Consider the following 21,323-nt stretch of genomic DNA (forward strand, 5'->3'; position numbering starts at 1 on the left):
TGTTTGGACCAAATCTACGAACCAAGCCCTTAATCACCGATATGATCGGTCTTGGGCTACGATCAACGGTCATGATGGTGATACAAGCTTCGATATCTCGTAGTGGTCGGAAAACCATAGAAATTACAAATTCGGGAAATTCCTACAAAACAAATGCCAACTCTACAAAACACTCGAAACCACACATTAGTACTAAAAGTAGCTCCGAAGAGCTCAAATATGCATATAAATGACCATGGGACGGGGATAAAGTAACATATTAAATGCATACATCAATAGACCTCCTCGCCGAAAAAGGTTGTAAATCACAGCGATATGAAAGAGGGTATGAAGAATGTACAAATTGCAACAACGATCGTAGCTTTGTTTACGGAATGTATTTATTTGATTCAATTATTATGTATTTTTTAGATCTAAATCTCTTTGTAGATGTCGTATGACTTTATTTATGAATTAATTTAATTTCAAAAAAAAAAAAAAAAAATTTACCCCTCATCAATGCATTGCAATTCCCATTAATTGTCATTCAAGATTTTAGTTATTGCTAATTTTTCGTTGATTACTCCCTCTATTTTTAAATACTTGCTCCATTTCTCCATGCACAGAGTTTTAAGAGAAATTGGAGAAAGTAATAAAATATGGAGGTAGTGGGATTGGTGGAAGAATAAAAAATAATATAAAACCAAAAGTAGTGGAGCGAATTGAAGGAGAGAGAATATGGAATTAATGTTGTTGGGTCCACTTAGTGAGAGAAATTAATTAATTATTATAAAAGCTTTTCAAATAAGGAAATGAAGCAAGTATTTAAAAACGCTCGAAAATGAAAAGTGGAGCAAGTATTTAAAAATGGAGGGAGTATCATCTTATTTCATCATTGGGATCCTCAGCTTATCTTCATGGCAATTTTATAATTAAATTAACAAAATATCTCATTTAACATGACATTTTTATAAATAATTCAACATTAATAGGACTCGTGTTTAATAAAAATTGTTCACTTATGGTAATGCTACATGTAACCCTAAGGACTATATATATATATAAGCACTAAATATATTCTTGAAAATTGTGTAAAGTTACAATTTATGACAAAAAAAACACGCGTAAATTAGGGTAAATAGTGTTTATATTTTTATGATTTTTTAAATTATACAATTTTCAAGTGTATATTTAATTCTTATTATATGTAGCCCTTAGTCTAGGCTATATATAACATTTTTCATTTATAAAAATACTACTACTAGTTATGAGTAATTTATTTATTTTTATTTATTTAATAAAAATACCGTAATAAAATATGTGTTGCGATGGAGTATAAAGAAATAGAGAATGAGAGAAGTACTTATTTTCTTCCTTTCACCGATAACAGGGTTGGCCGTTGGGGGTTATCTTCTCTTCCACTCACAGTCATTCTCTCTCTATCTCCTTCCATGGCGTCCACGAGCACACCCCTCAGCGCATCAAAACTTCCAATTTATTCCAGATTCAATGACTCCCTCAAATACAACCATGCTTCTTCTTCCTCTATCTCCTTCTGTAAGATCTCTTTATCTCTCTCTTCTGTAACTCCTGTTTATTATTTTTGATTTTGGTCTCTAATTATTATGTTTAATGGTTTTTTATCCAATTGTAATTTGTAACTCATCTCTTACAATGTTAATTGCTTCATGATATTGTGATTTTGGGTTTTAATCGTTTTAATTTAGGGTTCTTTTAAGCCAATTATGTTAATAGTATTAGCTTTAGCTTCATTTTTCCAATAGTTAATTTGTATGAATCATTATTGCTTGAAAGATTTATCATTTACTGGAATACATTAATTTCAAATTATAGACCTTTCAAATTTTGGTTGTTTAATTAGCTGCTCTAATTGTAATTAAGTATGTTATGGCCAATTTTGATTAGCTAGCTTGATGTGAGGCAATCGCTCGATTCGGCTATGTTGTATACCAATTAATCAGGGATACCCATTCTTTTATAGATTGGGGTGGTGTTAATTCTGTGAATTATCCCTAAGATATGCATAAATTTTGGTTTCCTTACTTTCCTAAATTGTAATATTGGCTAAGCCTTGTTATGTACAAGGAACTTACCTAGTTGAATATTAAAGTACCATGGCTATTCCGCAGCTTATGCCTCAGCTGCTAGTTAATTGGTCCATTTTTGGGAACTTAAGCATTATTGTCTCCCGATACTTCCTCAGCTACCTCTCCCCCAGATGTCTTAGACTATGTTAGTCTTACTTAGAACTCGGGTGGAGATGTGGGTAAGCAATAGCATCACACTAGGCTATTCCAATGAAATAATTTCCAATTTTTCTTGGTCCGAATTGAAGTATCAAGTCATAAGTGCTCATCCGAGTAACAATATGTCTATATGACATAAGTCTTGGAGTACTTATTTGTCTTGTATTCTTTAGTAATCAGGTGCATAAGATAGGCTTGTATACACTTTGAAAAAACAATCCCTAACGGATGAATAGTGTTTATTAACAAATTAATCTATAAAGATAGTTGTAGGTCTATATTGTTAACTTATGTGTATGGCCTAACAGTTAGTTTGTGGGGTAGGACTTTATCTAGCTTATAATCTTAGTGTCTTGAATTTGGAAGGTTTCAAAATTTTCATGGGATAGTTCATAGTTGGCATATAATCTCTTCTCAGTCACAGTCTATCGTTCGATACTTGGTTTGAATAGTATATATAACTAAGAAAAACATGATGTAAAGCTTCTTAAAACCTATATTGGATTTTATTGCTTCCGTATTCTCCGACTTGATTTGCACAGCTGTTGATGATTCTAAGAGATATTATCTGTAAATGGGATGAACATGCACCAATATCTTTTGGAAGGCCATGCCAATATTTTGGCTTCTATGTGTCCATTAGAATTTTTAAAGAAAAAAGAGGTTTTCTTCCAAACGAATGAAGTGAGGCTGGGATAGATAATTCTGATATTTGACCTCAATGTCTATGTATGAAGAACATTGATCAATGCCCAGTCCACTATGACTTGGCTACACACCTTTACCTAAGGCATGGGCCACCTGAATTTACATTAGCTAGATCACTAGAGCCAGGGAGGAAGTGGGTGATCCAATGGAATAGTTTGTTTTCCAACCACCCTAACCTGGTATACATAATGTTGATTTTTGGTGTTCTAAAGACTCTTGGAGATGCAAGCTGATTAGTACTTCCCTTGTCATAGTTTTAAACGAAAATTAATTTCTTATTTGGAAGTCATATAATACCTACAATAAAGGTAATAAATAACAAATGCAGTATATATTAAATTGGATCAAATAAAATTGTACTTCAGCAAACCATTGTCTTTTGTGGATGAGATCTGATCACCCTTTTCATGTCGTTATTTGATACAACTATCTAAGACGGGGTTTATTGATTAATTGTAGTTTTCGAATAGAATGAACCAATTCAATTGATTGCACACGAGTGATTGATATCTCCTCCAACAGTGCACAAATCTCTTTTGACAAATCAATCTGTAGCCCCCAACTCTTACAAAGAGAGAAATTAAATCCAATATATAGGTCAATATAAACCATATTTGTTTAAAAAATAACCCTCCGATAGAGAGAGAACAGTGTTATATTGTGAACATAAACATGAAATATAGTAATTAACGAAAAAAGGCACGACATCACCCTCAAGCCTGCCTGAGGAAAGCATTGTTGAACTAGTTGTGACATAATTGGCCAGTGTTCGTACCATCATTGAAGCTATATTCAGTAAGGATGTCATATCCTGGTGAGAAAAATGAGTGGGGGGTTTTGAGTTTGCATTTCTCTGGTTGCAAAGTTGTGTCCTGAGTTGGGTTTTGTAAAGGATGGGGAAAGTATGTGTCATAGATTGGGTATTTAAGGATGGAAGCTAAGAGAAGAAGATGGGAAATTGCAAACATAAGCTGGAAAACAGATGAAATTGAAGAAAAGTAAAAAAAGACTTTTAATTGGGAATAGATAGATGATTGTAATGTTGATGCTATTTAACCATGAACAAAGGTGTTTTCAATTATAGGCCTTAGGGTGGTTGGATACTCCTGAACTAAGCAACTGAAAAACCTGTAATAAACTCAACAATTTTCTGATTCCCATTTCTATATCAACTCCTCTATATAGGAGCTTTACTCCCTTTACTCACCTTTCTCCTCTTAACAACTTCTTTACTTATTCCCCAAGCTCCCTTTGACAGAAATAGAAGTCACTCTGCAAAGTAATTCTCCTAGACTAGTCTATTCAAATGTGTATGATGGGCCTGACAGCTAATTAATGTTATCTAGTGTTTCTATCCTCACAGGTCTCTTATTTGGTTATGTATGAACGTTATCATGCATCATATAGATGTATGCAATTTGCAGTATCTTATTGTCATGTAATCTAATCATTTACTATTCTTACAGGCAAGTTAAATAGTCAGGCTAGTTCTATTGGCCGTCCATGTTTGGTGTGGACGAACAGTAACTCTGGGAGGAGCTCAAGATCAGTACGTGTATATGGTTTATTTGGAGGTAAAAAGGATGGCGAAAAGGGCGATGACTCTTCATCAAAAGTGAGCTTTCTTTTTCCTTATATTTCTATATGCTCTTGTATCAGAATATCTTCATCCTTTGTTGCAGTTGTCATATATGTTTGCATGGAAAAATCAGAGCTTTCCTGTAGGTATTAGTATTGTACGCATTTCAATGATTTCATGGACAATTTGTGAGCTCATCTTGTATCTATAGTCCCCTTGCCTTTGGCATGATTTTATTTTGGCCAAATTAGGGTGTAAATAGTAAACATGTTTTTTCTTTTTTTTTTTTTTTTTTTGGTGCTTGTCACCCAGTGAGTACAAAGTTAGAAGACTTGAATCTAATATTAAACACTCATACTCCTCACCTGATTGACAAGGACTTTGATTGAATCTATCAATCTTCTTTGCTGGGGATGCTTCCAACTCGTGCTTGCCACCTACACAAAAGCAATATAATTTTGAAATGCTAGATAGCTGAGTGTTGAAACCTCTTATTTTCCGTGATTGTAAGTTACGGATTGTTCTTGAGCTTTCTGCTTGCTTGCCAGTACAATTAGGCTTACCTTGCTTCTGTTGTGAGATGTAAATTTGAATTTTGCAAATGACTGGGTATTGGATGTTGGTGGCCAAATACATTATCCATATCCAGTGCCACAAGAGACTGCTTCCTCATGAACATATGGTCGGCACCATCATGGCTAATTACTTTACATCTTGAGGTCTGGGACATCTACGAGTACAGTAACCCTCAAACAACTGTATAGAGGAGTATTTTTTGAATGAGATTATCCATTGGAGCCTTGAAGGTGAGTTGTTCTTTTCAAACTAGCTTTTGAGGGACTTCCAGCAATCCAATTGTTTGCAGCTTTGATTTAGGAACTGTCACTGTGGTGTATGAGTATAAAGCTTCCTTCCCTTCATTTAACCAGTCAATTTTACTGGTTGGGACTCTCAAAGTGGAGGTTCACTTTTTCTTTTCCTCTGTACTTGGATTCTCATTGTTATCCTTATCAGGGAGCTCTACACAAGTCGTATGTTGGTTTTCTTGCTTTATTCTTGTGAGATACATTTCTGATCATTGTTTAGCAGATTGTCCTCTATGGGCTCTATCCCATTACCAATTAGCATCAGGTACTAAGTGATAGTTAGCAAGTCTTCCCTTTTGTTTCCAGATCTAGAGGGTATATATGCAAATTCAATATCATCCATGTCCTTGATCACCTCACTTCTCAGACCCTCAACAACAGTGATGACTCCCTACTTAACTCTATGCCATAGGAGTCAACCTTTTACCTTGAATTATATATTTTCAAGTGCCTCCAGTCCTCCACTTAACTTCCACTTTCCAATTGTGAATGGGATGTAGCTTTTCTGAAGGGCTTTTCTTTGTTTTGGTCTAGCCATAGGATTATAGATCAGACTTCAGATGTTTGCTCAAACATACCCACTAAAATTCCAATGATTGCCTCAATGCAGAAATTTTGGTTGGCCTTAGCGGGGTTACCTAATACTCCCTTCGCTCAGCGAATTCCATATTGATACTTACTATGTTCCAATACTCAATACTTTTGTGTTTTAATACTCCCAAATTAGCGTATTCCTCGTGTTGTGATATCTCAATGCGAAGAGGTAGAAATTAATGAGAAGGGGTGGCAGAGAGTAAGAATAGATCAACAAGGGCGGGGTTTGTTTATTTGCCTCCATTATTCCAACAAACGCCATAGAGGCTTGGGAGGAGGGGGCTCCTTCTTTTGCCTTCGTGCTTCAGTTTGTTTCTTTTGCATAGTTACCTAATACTCCCATCCCTGTTACGAATTCCAATTTCAGATTTTCATACCAAATCCCCCTTTTTTTAAAAAAAAAATAAAAAACCTTAATATTTATTAGGGTGTATTGTTCATATCATATTATGACTCCAAAAAACCTCAAACATATTTCCATTCTCCCACCTAGCACATTGCGAATTCGTACTCGTTCCTGTATTGTAGCGTACTACGTATTAGCCTATTAGGTAACCCTGGGCCTTAGTGTATATATCATATGCTTGACTAACATTGCCTAACTTATACAAGGATTCCCTTCTTTTAATAGCTTCACAGCCAATGCATGGAAGAACTCCATCAGGTTTCAGGGCACATCAAGCATGGAAAACATAATCATCAAGACATCATCCCCAAACATCAAAGAGATTTAAAAAGAATGATATAAGATCACAGAATGATTGATCTTTATCCTGGGACTGAGGTATAGTTCCAATAAGAAAGTTTCCAAAATACACTAAGAAGATTGCATTATTAAATTAATCAGGACCTAGATCTAATTAAGGATTCGAAAAGGATACGAATAACCTGGAATTGGAAGAGCCATTATCTGCTCTTACTATAAACAGCTTTTCACCAGGCTTTGGGCCCAACAGTGGACTTGGATCTAAAAAAAGGGCTGAAAAGAATTTCATGCAATACGTATATCCTTATTTCTTTTCTATTTTATTCAACACAATGCTTTTGTGGACAGTATGTAACTAACTTTTTTTAAGTAGGGACATTTTGATAGAGATGTAGCGTGTACATGCCCTCAATCTATCTATTATTGAGTTACTACTAAACTTACCTTTTTGATCTAATGTAGGCTGGAATACTTGGCAACATGCAAAACCTGTACGAGACAGTCAAAAAGGCTCAAATGGTTGTCCAAGTTGAAGCAGTTAAAGTACAAAAAGAGTTAGCAGCGTATGTGCTAATTTCTTACAATTTTTTGAGTAGAATATTAATTTTAATGTATTGATCTATAGCACACGTGTTTCTTTTGTTATTTTTTTGGGTCTTGCAGAGCAGAATTTGATGGTTATTGTGAAGATGAACTCATAAAGGTATGCTGTTTCTCATAATATTTACCATCCCACTCTCTCCGCAGGGAAAATAATATATTAAAAGAAAAATATAACTTGATACCTCTTTATATGAATTAGCTATGGCCTTTGGGTGTGCTACATTCTTTAATGTTATAAATCTGTGTAATTTTCACTACAAATACTTGTATTTCTTCTCTGGACTCTGTACATTTGGCATTTTGGCTATATCTTCACATCTGATTTTTATTTTTTAAATTTTTTAATAAGGTAACCCTTTCTGGTAATCAACAACCTGTTCGGACTGAGATTACTGAAGCTGCAATGGAACTTGGAGCTGAAGTGAGCTTTAATTATTACGTGGTGGTCTTTTTCTGTTGTGTCCACTTATTTCCTTACTGAACAACTGTCTTATCATTCATGCAGAAACTCTCGCTTTTAGTTACTGAGGCATACAAAGATGCACACCAGAAAAGCGTGCTGGTGAGACACCGTGTTTACTCTTTCAATTACCAAAGAAGGGAACAGCAAAAACGAAATATAATGGGGAAATTATTAATTCTAGATTTCTGAGGTTGTTATGTTCTTTTGTCAGGCAATGAAGGACAAAATGAGCAATCTTGCCCAAAGTTTAGGGATGCCACCAGGCATGAGTGACGGTCTGAAGTGAGGCTCCTAGCATGGATGCGCGAGGATTGATCGCTGAAGTCAATTTTGGTTGATCCAACAGAGGACTCAAATCTTTTGCATTAGTTATGTAACCTCCTTGTACACATTAGACAATTAGCAATGATATTCCAATTTTGAAAGTTGTTCAAAGAATTGAATCTGGCCCATATGTGTATGCATTTGACCATTTTCAGCTATTAGTCTTGTTACTACTGGTCTTCAGAATATCTTAATCCTCAAAGCAGTCACATAGTTTGAGTTGTGATTGGTATGGAATGTGTAATGAAGCTAATTATGGGGGTGTTTGCTTCAATATTTTTTGGAATCGGTATGTATTTGGAAATTGGAAGCAACCGAACCCAAACCTTAGGGCCTAATCCTTCAAACCCTGCAAGGTGTTGATTTTCATACCTCGGGGTGAGTTGGGTTTCAATTTTCAATCAAACCCATACCATGGAATCAATATTAACTTAAAGATAAACCAAAACACAGCATACCTTTATATAGAATTAAATGTAGATCACTAATGGCTGGTTATAGCCATTGAAGTTTCAGATTTAGAACTATTATGGTCAAAATTGATTACATGCTATCAAAATTCAAGTCTGCTTCAACAGCTCGAGAGGAGTGGCAATGATGTTGGCATGAGAGGGGTCTGAGCGGTAGTGTGAAAGGTAATAGACGTATTTGTAAAAGCTAGAAAATCAATATTGAATGAAGACGAGGGAGGAATTAGGGGTTGCAGAGAAGTACTGAGGCAAAGTGAGGAATTGATAGGTTTCTAGTTGAAACTGTCAAGTGCATCAACTGTGAGTCTATGAATTAGACTTTCTGGGAATGATTGGATTGGATCTTTGGCTAATAGAAATACTAAACCTTTTGATGACCAGTGCTATTGTTCATCATCTAAGGAGTAAAAGTTTCACTGTGTTTTGCTTTTGGATTATAATGGCTCTAATAAAAACAAAAATAATCCATTAAAATGCAAAGACCTTGTTTATTGAAAAACACTTCTGTTACTGTACCCCCTCTATGCCGAGAGGGGAGCAGAATCTTTAGATACATCGGAATAACGCTAATGTCGATACATTATTCGAAATCAATGCTTCTAAATCAACATAAGAACATGGACCTATTCTAGAACAGCATATATTTTCGAGCCATGAGAAACAGTGCATCAAAGGCTCAAAGCTAAGCTATAGCTGTGGTGATAGTTTCAACAGAGGAATGCCATCTTGTCTTCTGAACACAAAGCAATCCTTCACTATCTTCTGATGAGGTGATCCAGGTCTTCTGGATTTGGCCATGCTCTCTACCTCAAGTATGGTTTCAGCATCGTCGTTCACTACCAGAGTTAATTCTGTCAGATTCTGCCAAAAAGTAACACCTGAACAGAATAGTTTACAGTTACAAATCATACCAGATGTGGTAGCATTTCTATTAACTGTGATAAATACTACTGCAGATGACTTCATAAACCTTTTATTGAGATCACAGAAAATAATCAGGAATGAAAACGATCCTAAGATCCTGGATAAGTTGACACCACCATGTTATATTCCAAATAAACCTCGTCCAGATATAATCGGCAGTGTATCTATTCAAGCAATAAGAGCTACATTCATCACCCACAATTTCAGTTCCTTCAAGGCTGCAGCAAATCTGAAATGAAAAGTGCAATTCTGATGAGAATCATTAAGATTGTAACTTTCTACTTATCATCACTAAAATATTGCAGGCCAGAAGGTTAATCCCATAACCCAGTGGCACACTGTATGCTGGAGAAGGGAGGAAAGGACATAAATAGAGAGACAAACACCCACACATAATAATAATAATAATAATAATAATAATAATAATAATAATAATAATAATAATAATAATAATAATAATAATAATAATAACAATAACAATAACAATAATAATAATAATAATAATAATAATAATAATAATAACAATAATAACAATAACAATAATAATAATAATAATAATAATAATAATAATAATAATAATAATAATAATAATGACAATAATAATAATAATGACAATGTGACAATGACAATGACAATGTGACAATGACAATGACAATGACAATAATAATAATAATAATAATAATAATAATAATAATAATACAAAAAAAAATTAAAAAAAATTAAAGTATACTTCCTATATTAATTCAATACTCTATGGTCTAGTAGTTCCTACTATTCTGAAATTACGACCACAACTGACTCCTCTCTAGTCCCACCTGCTTTATCTAAGGTCTATCTCTAACCAATAGTCATAGCCCCATTTGTAATCCTTTACATTGGGTTGGCCAGCAGAAAGGAGACTGCTATTAAGCATCGTATAAAAGACTAGCCATGATAATCCACGAGTTATGGCACCAGCCAATCCTATACATTTCATTGATCTAATAAAGTGAATAAAAGCTCACCCTCCAATATAGCTCTCACGTCCATCAAAATAAGATTTGGCTACACTTATTTCTGGTAGTTAGATTTGGCACATGTTTCCAGTGATTGCAGTCATTGATGAAATCTTTAGGATCAGCTTTACCATGATTTCATTTACTCCCAGAAATAATCCTTTGAGCAGTAAGGAGGGTTTTCCAGCTTTGATGGCCACTAAACTGCAAGCTGATACCCATATCTGATGGATTCATGGATCTGTAGGCAGTTTGTACTTTGTATATACTTGCCTGCAATGGAAAGTTCCTGAATTGAGATTTATAGTATGAAACTATAATATTAAGTTATCAACACCCAAGGGACTACAAAGACTGAAGGAAAATTTTAAAACATATATTACTCCCTTCCCTGATTTCATTTACTTGTACTTTTTGTAACAATCATTTTACTACTTCTGTTAGAAAATATCATCATAATGGACTTTAATTTCCCCCAAAAATGTATCTCTGCCACTCACATATGGTTAGAGTAAACAAATGACTGGATCTGTTCTGGGTTGGTTTATGCTGTTTTTCTTGATCTTTTCCTGTGAAAATTGGGTATTGATTGAACAAAACAAGATAAGCTAAAGTTCTACTGAATCTTATACCGGTGAAACTATCGTAACTTTTGGCTACGTCATCCAAATGTACTTCCAATTTTAATTTTTTTACCTGAACTGCCAATTATATGCTTCCCCTTCACATTAACAGATTCAATACAGAGCAAGATGCATACCTATATTGCAAACAATCTTAAAGTTGCCTTACATAGTATAGCCGTATAGGGGAGGGCTCCTTCAATCATAATGTTGAAGATATTGCTTGAACACTCCTAATCCACAGAATGTAGTTTACTTTGCAGTATAATCATATAAATCAATGTAGAAATTTATAAACATTCCCTGTTCCTACTCCATCATTTGTATTAAACAGCAGAAAATGGAAATATAGTGAAAGCTGATAAACATTATCAATGGCTAAGCAGCGGTTACCAATCCCTGAAATAAGACTTTGTCAGCTTGCACATAGCTGCAAGCATAGGTCTATAAGTCTATTACTCAATGATTACTACCAGATTCCTGAATAATCAGTGAAATATTTTGGACCATGAAATAATGCATCTTTCCAAATGCTCACATCCTCGGGATCTTTATGCTAAATTGGACTGGCAGACCATACAAAATAACCTCCAGGTCACAGATACAATACAGTTCCAAAAAACAGTTTACCACCTTAAATATATTTCAACTTTAGAAGCAATTTAATAATATAAGGCAAAAGTTGAACTCAAGATGTAGAAAATACCTTCAACATTCCAAGGGACCCTAGTGAGTACTTCTCTTTCAGCAAAATACAGCAGGTATACCTCTTTAAAAAGCAAATCGAACCTGTGCTTCATGCTTATCCTTAGAAGCAAGTGACATAGTGAATGCTTCTCTTTCAAAAAAATAGCAAAATCAGGAGCGGTCTGTAGATTAAACATATCTTATTTAACAATGTCAAGAACAGTCTGGATTCCAGATATTAAGCTAAAAACAGGTCCACTAAGTTACAATTAATGATGACACACAATTACTAAGACAGACCAGTAGTATATTTGAGTAACAACATCACAGTAACAAAGTACCAATAGGCTACAAGCAGTGGAAAAAACAAGAAAAAGTTCTACTTTATCCAAGTAATCAGGAGGTGTAACAGAAATTCACCAAGGGATTAAGCAACATAAACTCAACCTGCAAGGAGAATTAAACACAAAACTTCCTTCCATTCCTTAAATACTTCACCATTTGGACTTCTACACTATTCACTCTCCTTTGGCCATCTATAGTAATTCATACATAAAGAAAGATATGGTCTTGTGGCAACTTGTTGGATTCATCTTGATTTATACTTTCAAAATATTAACTTCTTATAACTTTTATGTAATGAGAATTACAGATCTTGGGGCCAAAGTTGTTCATTGGGAAGTGTAAAACTCTACATGGTGCATTATTTATAGAGTGAAGTAAATAGCAGAATCTATAAGTCAAAAAACCTCAAACCAAAGAATCATTCATGATTTTATATACAATGTCAAGAAATAACAAGTGATGCTTCACTAAGATTCATATTCAGTAATAATGCTAGCTCGGCATGAAATATGAATATATTACTAGAAGAGGTAAGTATGCAATAAAAAAAGACCTTCTAAGCAATAATGCTAGCTCGTCACAAAATATGAATAGGTGACTAGGTAAGGTAAGTAATGCAGTAAAGCAATGTAACACATAGCAACAAGCTTAAAACTAAGTCCCACCACCAGGGCACCAGATGTAATGTAATGGCCATAAACCTTTACCCATTTCTGATATCCTTCGAGTTCAACAAGCTTAGTATGAGATAACTGGCAAACCATGTCTGCACAAAGCAACACCAATCTGTAAAAACCAGTACAACAACTAAATTGATCAATAAATTATGCTCCATTTTTCATATTTTCCACTAAGCACTTGGCATACCCTATGCTTTTAGACCACTTCACTACATTTTTATACCCCTTGGACAGATGAACAAGACAGACAAGAGCTTGTGGGCAATGCCTTTCTCAGTGCACATATTGACTTGTTCCGGGAAATTTCGTCGTAAAGGCAAGGAATATACTCCAGACTAGCAGTGACCTTACAGAGTTTCCATCTGTATCCCTTTTATTCCTACATCAACGAGTACTCGGAAACTTTCAGTTCCTCTGACACTCCTGCTTGAGTTGACCAAGCCTCAATTTGTGTGGAAATTTCATTCAGTAACTCTGCTTGGTTGAGTTGGTCATGGAACCGAATTTCTGTTGTTCTTTTCCTAGCTTCTTTACTTTCATCTGGACAAACACTAGTTTACACCAGGCTTTGATTGTTGCTTTCACCCTTCATTTAATCTATTTCTCCTTTGTGCCATCAGATTCCTCCATACCTAGATATCTCTCCATCACAATCTGTTTTGCATTTCAATAGTTTCAACATCTTCATGGGATCAGTTGCTTCATATTCTTCAGTGCTTAACATTGAATTTTCTTCTATATGTTTGGCAACTTCATCCTTTCTGGATCTAAGCGAAAGAAATTCTCTGATAATCATCAGAGCTGGCATTCTGTATCTTCTCTTTATTTAGTTCACCAACTTCCTCAAACTCCTGAAATGTCTTCCCATTTCTATGATTTTGAGTCACTCACATCTTCCCACTTGCCTGTTCTACATTTCCATTAAGGCCATCCTCATCAATTTTACACAATTCAGTTTGACACCCTCTGTCTAACCATTCAGACATACTGAAAATCCTTGCAGAGCTAAGAATGAAATTGTGATATAGGTCCCTATTACGCATGCTGAAACGACCACAACAATGATGATGGTTGAACTATAGTTTGATGACTTCCTCCCACCAATTCACGTAGACCTTCCCACTACCACATCCTTAGCCAGACTAAAAACCAACTTTCAATGTATGCAGTAAATAATATGTAATTCTGAGTAAAGAAACCACATAGAGCTCAACTAACTACTAACCCAATGAAGTCAATGTAAACCTTGAACCAATACTTTCCCTATTTCATAAGAAAAAATTAGGAAAATCAAGGCTATCTGCAGTAATGTATGTATTGATTGTATTCCAATGACACAATGTTCTAAAAAGATATCACCAGAACAAACCAAGACCCTTATCCTTATGTAACAACGAAATGCAATATCCAGACCCACATCTGAAATAATCACCCAGTTTAGAAAGCCCATCAAGGCTTTGAGTAGAAATCCAACGCATATATTTTTGTTAAGATTAAAGAATGTTAACAGAAATAGATGGCATGATCCACATTAATTATCACCCATGAAAGCCTTCGCATATTATCGAGCAACCCAGCAAAGATCCAAACAAGATATATTACCCTGATTCTGTATTACATAAAATAGATATATTCAATAACCAAGCCACTAGTAGCATTTGGCATTGGTATTTCTTCAAAAGGCACGAGCTAGCAGGTAAGGAGTGTTCTTTACCCTTCAAAGACTCAGTTTTGATACACAGTGGCTACAAATGGACATGTATATGTGACAGAGAGATTCAGCATGAAGTATTATGGGAAAGCATCTTGCGGTAAAATACTATCAAGAACTTCCCCGGTATCCACATTAGCGAGAGCATTGGTGAGAATGACTTCCCACGAACTAGCATCAATTTTCCCTCCCCTTATAGAAACACTGGACAACAACTTCATGATTTCAGTGTCCAAATTTGAACCAGAGAGCTCCTCAATCAATATTCTATAAGTTGATTCATTAGGCAAACATCCTTTTTCAAACATCTCATCCAAAACTCTCAACCCCTCTTTAGGATTTCCAATTTTACAAAACCCTTTAATCAACATATTGTAAGTAAATGAATTCGGAGTACACCCCTTTTCCAGCATATCATCCCACAACCTTCCAGCATCACACAACTCCCCTGCCTCACACAACCCTGAAATCAGCATATTATAAGTCAACACACTAGGAACCGAACTCCTTTCAAACTCATTGAACAACTTCTTTGCCTCCTGAATCTTTCCCTCCTTACACAGCCAATGAATAAGCGTACTCGATATAACATTATCAGGAGTAACATTCTTCTTCAAAAGCTTCCTCCACAACGCACACGCATCATTAACCTTCCCTTCCACACACAAAACATCAATCACCTTACAACACAATGCCGAACTTGGCACATACCTCCTCTCCAACATATCACCAAGCAAATTCAACGCCTCCCCACATTTCTTCTCCTTACAATACGCCTCAATCAAAACCCCATAAGTAATCTCATTCGGCGCAACCCCATTCTCCTCCATATCATCCATAACCTTAACCGCGTCCCTCAACCTCCCATCCCTACAATACCCATCCATCAAAACCGTATAAGTCGTAACATCAGGCACCCACCCTCTATCCAAAATCATCTGAAAAACCTTCTTAGCACCCACCAAATCCTTCTTTCCAACATAACCACTCAAAAGGGTAGTATAAGTAACCACATTTGGCATCATCCCCATACCCGGCATATCATCCAACAACTTAACAGCACCCTCAACATCACCCTTCTTACAAAGCGCCTTAACAAGAATATTACAAGTAAAAATATTGGGAATAACATCAAATTTAGACCTACAACTCTTAAACATCAAATAAACCCAATCAAATTTCTTATTCTGTACCAATACATTCAACAAACAATTCAAACTACGAACTGACCTATTAACCCCGAAATCGGCTATCCTCAGAAAAGTCCGAACAGCATCCTTAGGACGACCCGCGAACCCGTAGTTCCGAATAACAGTAACGAACACAATTTCGCCGCATTTAAGGGGGGAGTTCTGCAATTCGGTCAAAAGGGTTTCACAATGACGGAATTGGCGGGCACGAGCGAGGCGGGTGATGATGGTCAAGTAAGTGTCGTAGTTGTGGGAGAAATTGGGGTGGAATTTTCCGGCGAAGTGGAAGATTTGAAGGGCGAGATCGAGGTTTTGTTGGCGGGTGAGAATGGAGATGAGGCGTTTGTGGGAGAGGTGTTTAGGCCATGGTTTGATTGGTGGGGTTACTTTGTAGGAGGTTGGGAGGGTGTAGGTTGATGATGGTGGTGGTGGTGGAGGAGAGAGAGAGGGAGCGGAAGATGCGGCGGAGATGGAGGAGAGTGTGCGGCGGAAGAAGGCGGCATGGTGTTGCCGGAGAGAGTTCATGACTATGGTTTGTCAAGGGTTTAAGGGAAAGGAAAAGAAAGGAAATGTAATGGGGTTGTTTTGGTGGTTATGTTTGAGGAGGGTGGTAGGGGGTTATTGTTTGAGGAGATACTCGGCCTCGAGGGGGTCCACCAGTTTACTCTCACGAATCAAGATCATCGGCTTGGTCTTACAGATTAGCGCTCTCATCAATTCTGTTAGTCGTGTATTGTAAAGAGACATACAGAAGGAAACAGAGTAGTTTTGATCAGGTTGACTTGTAAGAGGTTCCGGTCTGATAGGACAATTCATCTTACCTACTTAAAAATTATAAAAATTAAAAAAACAAAGAGAGACCGAGTATTAACGGTTTTTTCTTTGATTTTCCAATCGTGCTATACTTTTACCTTTTGTCATTCTTAGTTAAGTCTTATAGCCTGATTCATATTTTGAGTTTTAATTTGGTTTGGTGTGTTATTTGTTAGATTCTTAGCTATATAATCTCATGAGACATTAGTCATGCCCCTTGATTCACAATATTGTTACTATTTCGAATTATGGTTTTGACTATTTGTTCTTTTAATATATATGGGATTAATATGGATCAAGTAAATGGTCATTCAAACATACGTAACTTGGATTGGACAAAAGGTTGTAAATTTCAGACCAAAAACATGCACATTTCCTGCTTTCTTAAGTTTTTGTTGTGAGGTTAATCACTTAGTATGAACATTTTTTAATCTCTGATCCTATGGAGTCTACTACTTTGATGCCAACAATACAGCAATCATCTAACATCTAAACAATATTCTCTTATAAGCAACTCTGTAGCTGATAACATAAATTGACGTTTTAGTTGATCACAGTGGAGTGCATAGACAGTAGCTGCATCAAAGTGTCAGGTAATAGCAGTTGGATTTTGAGATGAAGGTTCTCTAAATCAACAAAATTTTGTGTATCACAATTTAACAGAAAGCTATCTTGCAAATTGATGAGATTAACCTGTCTCACATTTCCTTGTGGCGGGACTCAATTCGTGTATGGTGCATCTGTATTGATTTGATATAGCAATATAGCAAATAGCATGCTGATGCATATTCCTTTATGTTCACATGCTTATTTATTTATTTTTTTTTTAAGGCGGTTTGCCGTGCATGCAGCATGATCTGTGCCTCATATTATGGATACAGGTTCATTTCTTGTTTCTCTAGCCCTCATTTTCTTGCTTTTACATTTCTGTTCTGCTTACCTCCACCAAGAAAAACTATGTTCTTGTTTCATTCCCAATTAATACTTACGTTACAGATAGAACATTTAAGAGTGACTAAAAACGTTCAACATGTTCCCTGATTATGCTGAGTGCTGGCAACACTTAAATTGGTTCTCTTTGTCACATTTGAGATCAACTCTTAAGCCATTACCTATTCTTAATCTGCTTATCCCAGTTATGTCCCGTGCTATTCTTAATCTGCTTATCCCAGTTATGTCCCGTGCTTATCCCAGTTATGTTCCCTGATTATGCTGAGTGCTGGCAACACTTAAATTGGTTCTCTTTGTCACATTTGAGATCAACTCTTAAGCCATTACCTATTCTTAATCTGCTTATCCCAGTTATGTCCCGTGCTTTCGTGACCCTGTATCCTGATTCGCTGTACTCAGATATGGAATTATGTTCTACTTTTCTCCCATATATATTGTACAAGACTCAATTGAATGCTGGCAATTGTCCAAAAACACAAAACACATGCTGAAAGTCTGAAACTAAGCCTCATTTTTTGTTACAACTGCTGCTAGTTTAGTAGCAGAAAACATGGTAGTTTCCCTTAATACCGCGAAAGACGCTGGCAATTGTTTAAAAGCATGAATCACAAAAGACAGTTACAGAAATGATTGTAATGACCAAACTTCCTCGAGGAATATCACCTAGAAATCAATTTTGATAAACAGATGAAATTTGTATTTGGGTCTTTGTTTTGCATGTTTTCAAATTCATTTGCTAATACAGGGTAAATAGGGGCAGAGATTAAAAGAGTGAGACCATCATAAAACAAATAAAGAATAAATTAATTGATATGACTTCAGAGAACACATACTACTACATGATCAACCAAAAAAGAAACTAAAAAGAAAAGGAAAATCCAAAGATTTTGCCTTTATGTTAATAAATTCTTCACCTAGATGTAATAACATTGTTTAATAAACTAGAAAATCACATCATAAGAAACCCAGCCAAAACCCCAACAACAACCATCACACCACTACCCTTAATCCCAGCAGCACCACTAGTGGGAGCAACAGCAGGAGTCTCGGCTTCCGAGTTTGGAGAAGGAGAAGGGGCAAAAGCCGGTGAAGCGGCACCGGACCGCCTGCTTCGGGCAGACATAACAACCACAATGACCTTCTCACCCTTCTGACAGTTAGCTTGAGTTCCACTGATGAAGTAGTATGGTCCTGGTTTCTTCAATTCAACCTTGGTTTGACCATCCTTGTATTCTGCTACTGGACTGCTGGTGTTGCAGCTTAAGTATGCTTCTCTTGTTACTTGCAATACTGAGTCTTGCTTGTTGTCATACTTCCATACTGTTGTCAACCAAAATCATGAAATTTCAAAGTTAGAACAATTAATCAGAGTAAAGTTTTAATTTTTTTGGATTTTTTTAAAAAGTTATGATTTTTCTATAATTGATCAATAAAATCTTATATGACCCAGATGAGATTTTGAGCTGAAATGTGAAAAAGATTTGATTTTTTTTCACCCAATAAAATATATCAGAGAAGATTTGGAGCTAAAATGTGAATCAGATGAGATTTTGAGCTAATATGTAGAAACATTTTGATTTTTTTACACAAAAATAATATCTGAAAAGTGAAAAAGATGAGATTTTTTTTCACCCAGATGAGATTTTGAGCTGAAATGTGAAAAAGATTTGACCCAGATGAGATTTGGAGCTGAAATGTGAAAAAGATTTGATTTTTTTCCACCCCACAAAATATATCAGAGAAGATTTGGAGCTAAAATGTGAATCAGATGAGATTTTGATATGTAGAAACATTTTGATTTTTTTACACAATAATAATATCTGAAAAGATTTTGAGCTAAATTGTGATTCAGAATCAAATTATGATAAGTTTTGATTTTGTTCAGAAGAAAATAAAATCTGAACAGACCCAGATGAGAATTCGAGCTAATTTGAGGAAAAAGTTAAAAATTTTATTCAATTAAAACAAATTCTGAGTAAACCCAGGTGGAATTTCTGAATCAAAACTGAAAAATTTACAAAAAATTAATTGAATTGTAACTTAAAATGTAAAAATGGGAAAAATTTACGGTTGTTTATTACAGATGAAATAAATGTTTAATTAACAGAATAATTAAAAGAATGAAAATTAGAGAAATTACTGTTAAAACTTACCAAGATTATCACCAATTTGGAATCTGTTTTTTTGAGCCCATTTGTTGAGTGAATCAGATTCTGAAGGAACTTTCCAAGCATCTGCAGTACCACCAACAAGATGGTCTTTTGCTTCTGCACAACTGGAAAAGAGAGCAATTGCCAATACCAAAGAAACAGAGAAGAAGATTCTAGAAGCCATTTATTTTTTTATGCCTAATTAAATTCAAAAAATGAAATTTTTTAGAATTCTAAATGAAGATTTTAGGAAAGAGGGAATATTAGAGAGCTAAGAGATAGAGATGTTTGAGTGATGATGAGAGGAAGAAGACGAAATGGAAGTATTTATAGGTGAAAATGGTGGAAACTAGCCGTTAAGAAAAAGGGAATTTGATGATGTTAGAGTTAAAGTGGGGTCCATCTTTGACTGAAATTCAGGTGAAATGTTATGGGCTCTGTTTTTTGTCCGTTGATGTAACGGTTTAAAAGGGTGGAACGGTCGAAAGTTTTTGATGTCATACAAAGTAAAAACGGGCTGTTTGATTAATTAAATTTATTTACTTGGGTGAATTAATGTCTTAGATTTTTCATTAATTGTTGTGTTTAACATTCCAGCATTAAAATTGACTCGATCAATCTAATCAATTGGATCCGTTCAAATAAAAATCTAATCAATTGGATTTTTATTAGGTGCAAAGTATAAAGATATCGAATCTAATGTATATCTCATTTGAATTTATGTGTAACTTAATCTTGTTCGATTTGAGCTAAACGTGCATGTAGCAATGGTTAGAAATCTGCACACTTTGTCAAAAAAAAAAAAAAAAAGGTCCAAACTAGACATTTAATTGAGCTAAACTTAATACTAATTGAAAGAGAAATTACCTATAAAAACTCCTCCCAAACCTAAATCGACTCAAATTTAAATTTGAAATGATCGGAACTAAACATACCTTGAATCAAAGCAAGTTTTATATCATCCGATTCAATTTAAGTGAACACAATAATTTTATATTATCCAAATAGAATGTGACCCGACCCATCAATAATTGATCCAAACACAAACCGCAAACCGGATTTAATACCAGGAGATCACAGCCATGGACTGGCCCATAACTTTTAGTCTTGGGCCATCTTAAGTCCGAAAACATAATTACCCTTTTTTAATTTTTTAATTTTTATTTTTAGGATGTATAATTTCCCAAGTATCAAAAATAGAAAAAAGAGACAGACGTCCACAACAAAAACGCTACAACAACAACGCGGCAACATTTCCTACAACCCACGTTTCATCACCCTCCATTTTTACATTTGCTCCTAGCCACGTAAACTAACCTTTCCTTAACAATTTAAGAAATAATATAAGGATAATATAGTTATATTTCATCAAAATTTACATCATATAACAACTTTGATAATTTATTTGTGGAACAAGAAAATTAAACACAATAAAAAAACGGTTTAGATTATTATCATGTCTTGGGGAGGACCAGAAGTTGATAGAGGTGATGTAAAGATAGATCCAACCGACAAGGGTGGTGATCAATCTTGGAGGAAAACGGCTGACACCCATAAGATGACGTCGGAGCAAGTCAAGGCAGCGGGTGTCGAGGGGTCGCAACGACCCCCCGGACACGGCCGAGGTCCTGGGGAGGTGTTACACCAACGACGTCGGTTGCCTTTCAGTTATGCCACTATGGGTATAGCTGGTTT

The 21,323-nt window shown here is 35.4% G+C and overlaps 3 protein-coding genes across 7 annotated transcripts; 1 reads left to right on the top strand and 2 right to left on the bottom strand.

Annotated features, from left to right (window-relative positions):
• Positions 1 to 1,347: 1,347 nt before the first annotated feature.
• Positions 1,348 to 8,247, top strand: LOC145584596 (nucleoid-associated protein At4g30620, chloroplastic-like). The gene is made up of 7 exons (XM_081641412.1): positions 1,348 to 1,536; positions 4,421 to 4,569; positions 7,162 to 7,262; positions 7,363 to 7,402; positions 7,652 to 7,723; positions 7,808 to 7,864; positions 7,977 to 8,247. Exons 1-7 carry the CDS (start codon positions 1,431 to 1,433, stop codon positions 8,049 to 8,051), a joined length of 600 nt encoding a protein of 199 aa, XP_081497538.1. The 5' UTR covers positions 1,348 to 1,430; the 3' UTR covers positions 8,052 to 8,247.
• Positions 8,248 to 9,020: 773 nt separating this feature from the next.
• LOC145586019 (uncharacterized) lies at positions 9,021 to 16,293 on the bottom strand. 5 transcript variants are annotated; one of them, XM_081642726.1, is made up of 4 exons: positions 11,808 to 16,293; positions 10,610 to 10,751; positions 9,530 to 9,712; positions 9,021 to 9,437 (listed from the first exon to the last, which is right to left on the bottom strand). In XM_081642726.1, the coding sequence occupies exon 1, from the start codon at positions 16,237 to 16,239 to the stop codon at positions 14,605 to 14,607; it is 1,635 nt and encodes a 544-aa protein (XP_081498852.1). In that variant the 5' UTR covers positions 16,240 to 16,293; the 3' UTR covers positions 9,021 to 9,437; positions 9,530 to 9,712; positions 10,610 to 10,751; positions 11,808 to 14,604. The 5 variants fall into 5 exon arrangements, 4 of the variants coding, with proteins under 4 accessions (XP_081498852.1, XP_081498853.1, XP_081498850.1 ...); XM_081642727.1 differs by having other exon boundaries at positions 9,021 to 9,395; positions 9,471 to 9,712; XM_081642724.1 differs by having other exon boundaries at positions 9,021 to 9,712.
• Positions 16,294 to 18,261: 1,968 nt separating this feature from the next.
• LOC145584597 (early nodulin-like protein 15) lies at positions 18,262 to 19,898 on the bottom strand. The gene is made up of 2 exons (XM_081641413.1): positions 19,632 to 19,898; positions 18,262 to 18,798 (listed from the first exon to the last, which is right to left on the bottom strand). Exons 1-2 carry the CDS (start codon positions 19,810 to 19,812, stop codon positions 18,428 to 18,430), a joined length of 552 nt encoding a protein of 183 aa, XP_081497539.1. The 5' UTR covers positions 19,813 to 19,898; the 3' UTR covers positions 18,262 to 18,427.
• Between the last annotated feature and the right edge of the window lie 1,425 nt (positions 19,899 to 21,323).

The sequence above is a fragment of the Chenopodium album genome, chromosome 16, assembly GCF_948465745.1.
Source record: "Chenopodium album chromosome 16, dcCheAlbu1.1, whole genome shotgun sequence".
NCBI classification, from domain to species: domain Eukaryota; kingdom Viridiplantae; phylum Streptophyta; class Magnoliopsida; order Caryophyllales; family Amaranthaceae; genus Chenopodium; species Chenopodium album.

What these genes read in the sequence shown, in the direction of transcription:
- LOC145584596 (XM_081641412.1), top strand. Translation starts at nt 1,431, where the DNA reads ATGGCGTCCACGAGCACACCCCTCAGCGCATCAAAACTTCCAATTTAT. An exon ending in TTCTTCCTCTATCTCCTTCT is followed by an intron (nt 1,537 to 4,420) that starts GTAAGATCTCTT and finishes CTATTCTTACAG; the next exon opens with GCAAGTTAAATAGTCAGGCT. An exon ending in CACACCAGAAAAGCGTGCTG is followed by an intron (nt 7,865 to 7,976) that starts GTGAGACACCGT and finishes TTCTTTTGTCAG; the next exon opens with GCAATGAAGGACAAAATGAG.
- LOC145586019 (XM_081642725.1), bottom strand. Translation starts at nt 16,239, where the DNA reads ATGAACTCTCTCCGGCAACACCATGCCGCCTTCTTCCGCCGCACACTC.
- LOC145584597 (XM_081641413.1), bottom strand. Translation starts at nt 19,812, where the DNA reads ATGGCTTCTAGAATCTTCTTCTCTGTTTCTTTGGTATTGGCAATTGCT. An exon ending in CCAAATTGGTGATAATCTTG is followed by an intron (nt 18,799 to 19,631) that starts GTAAGTTTTAAC and finishes GGTTGACAACAG; the next exon opens with TATGGAAGTATGACAACAAG.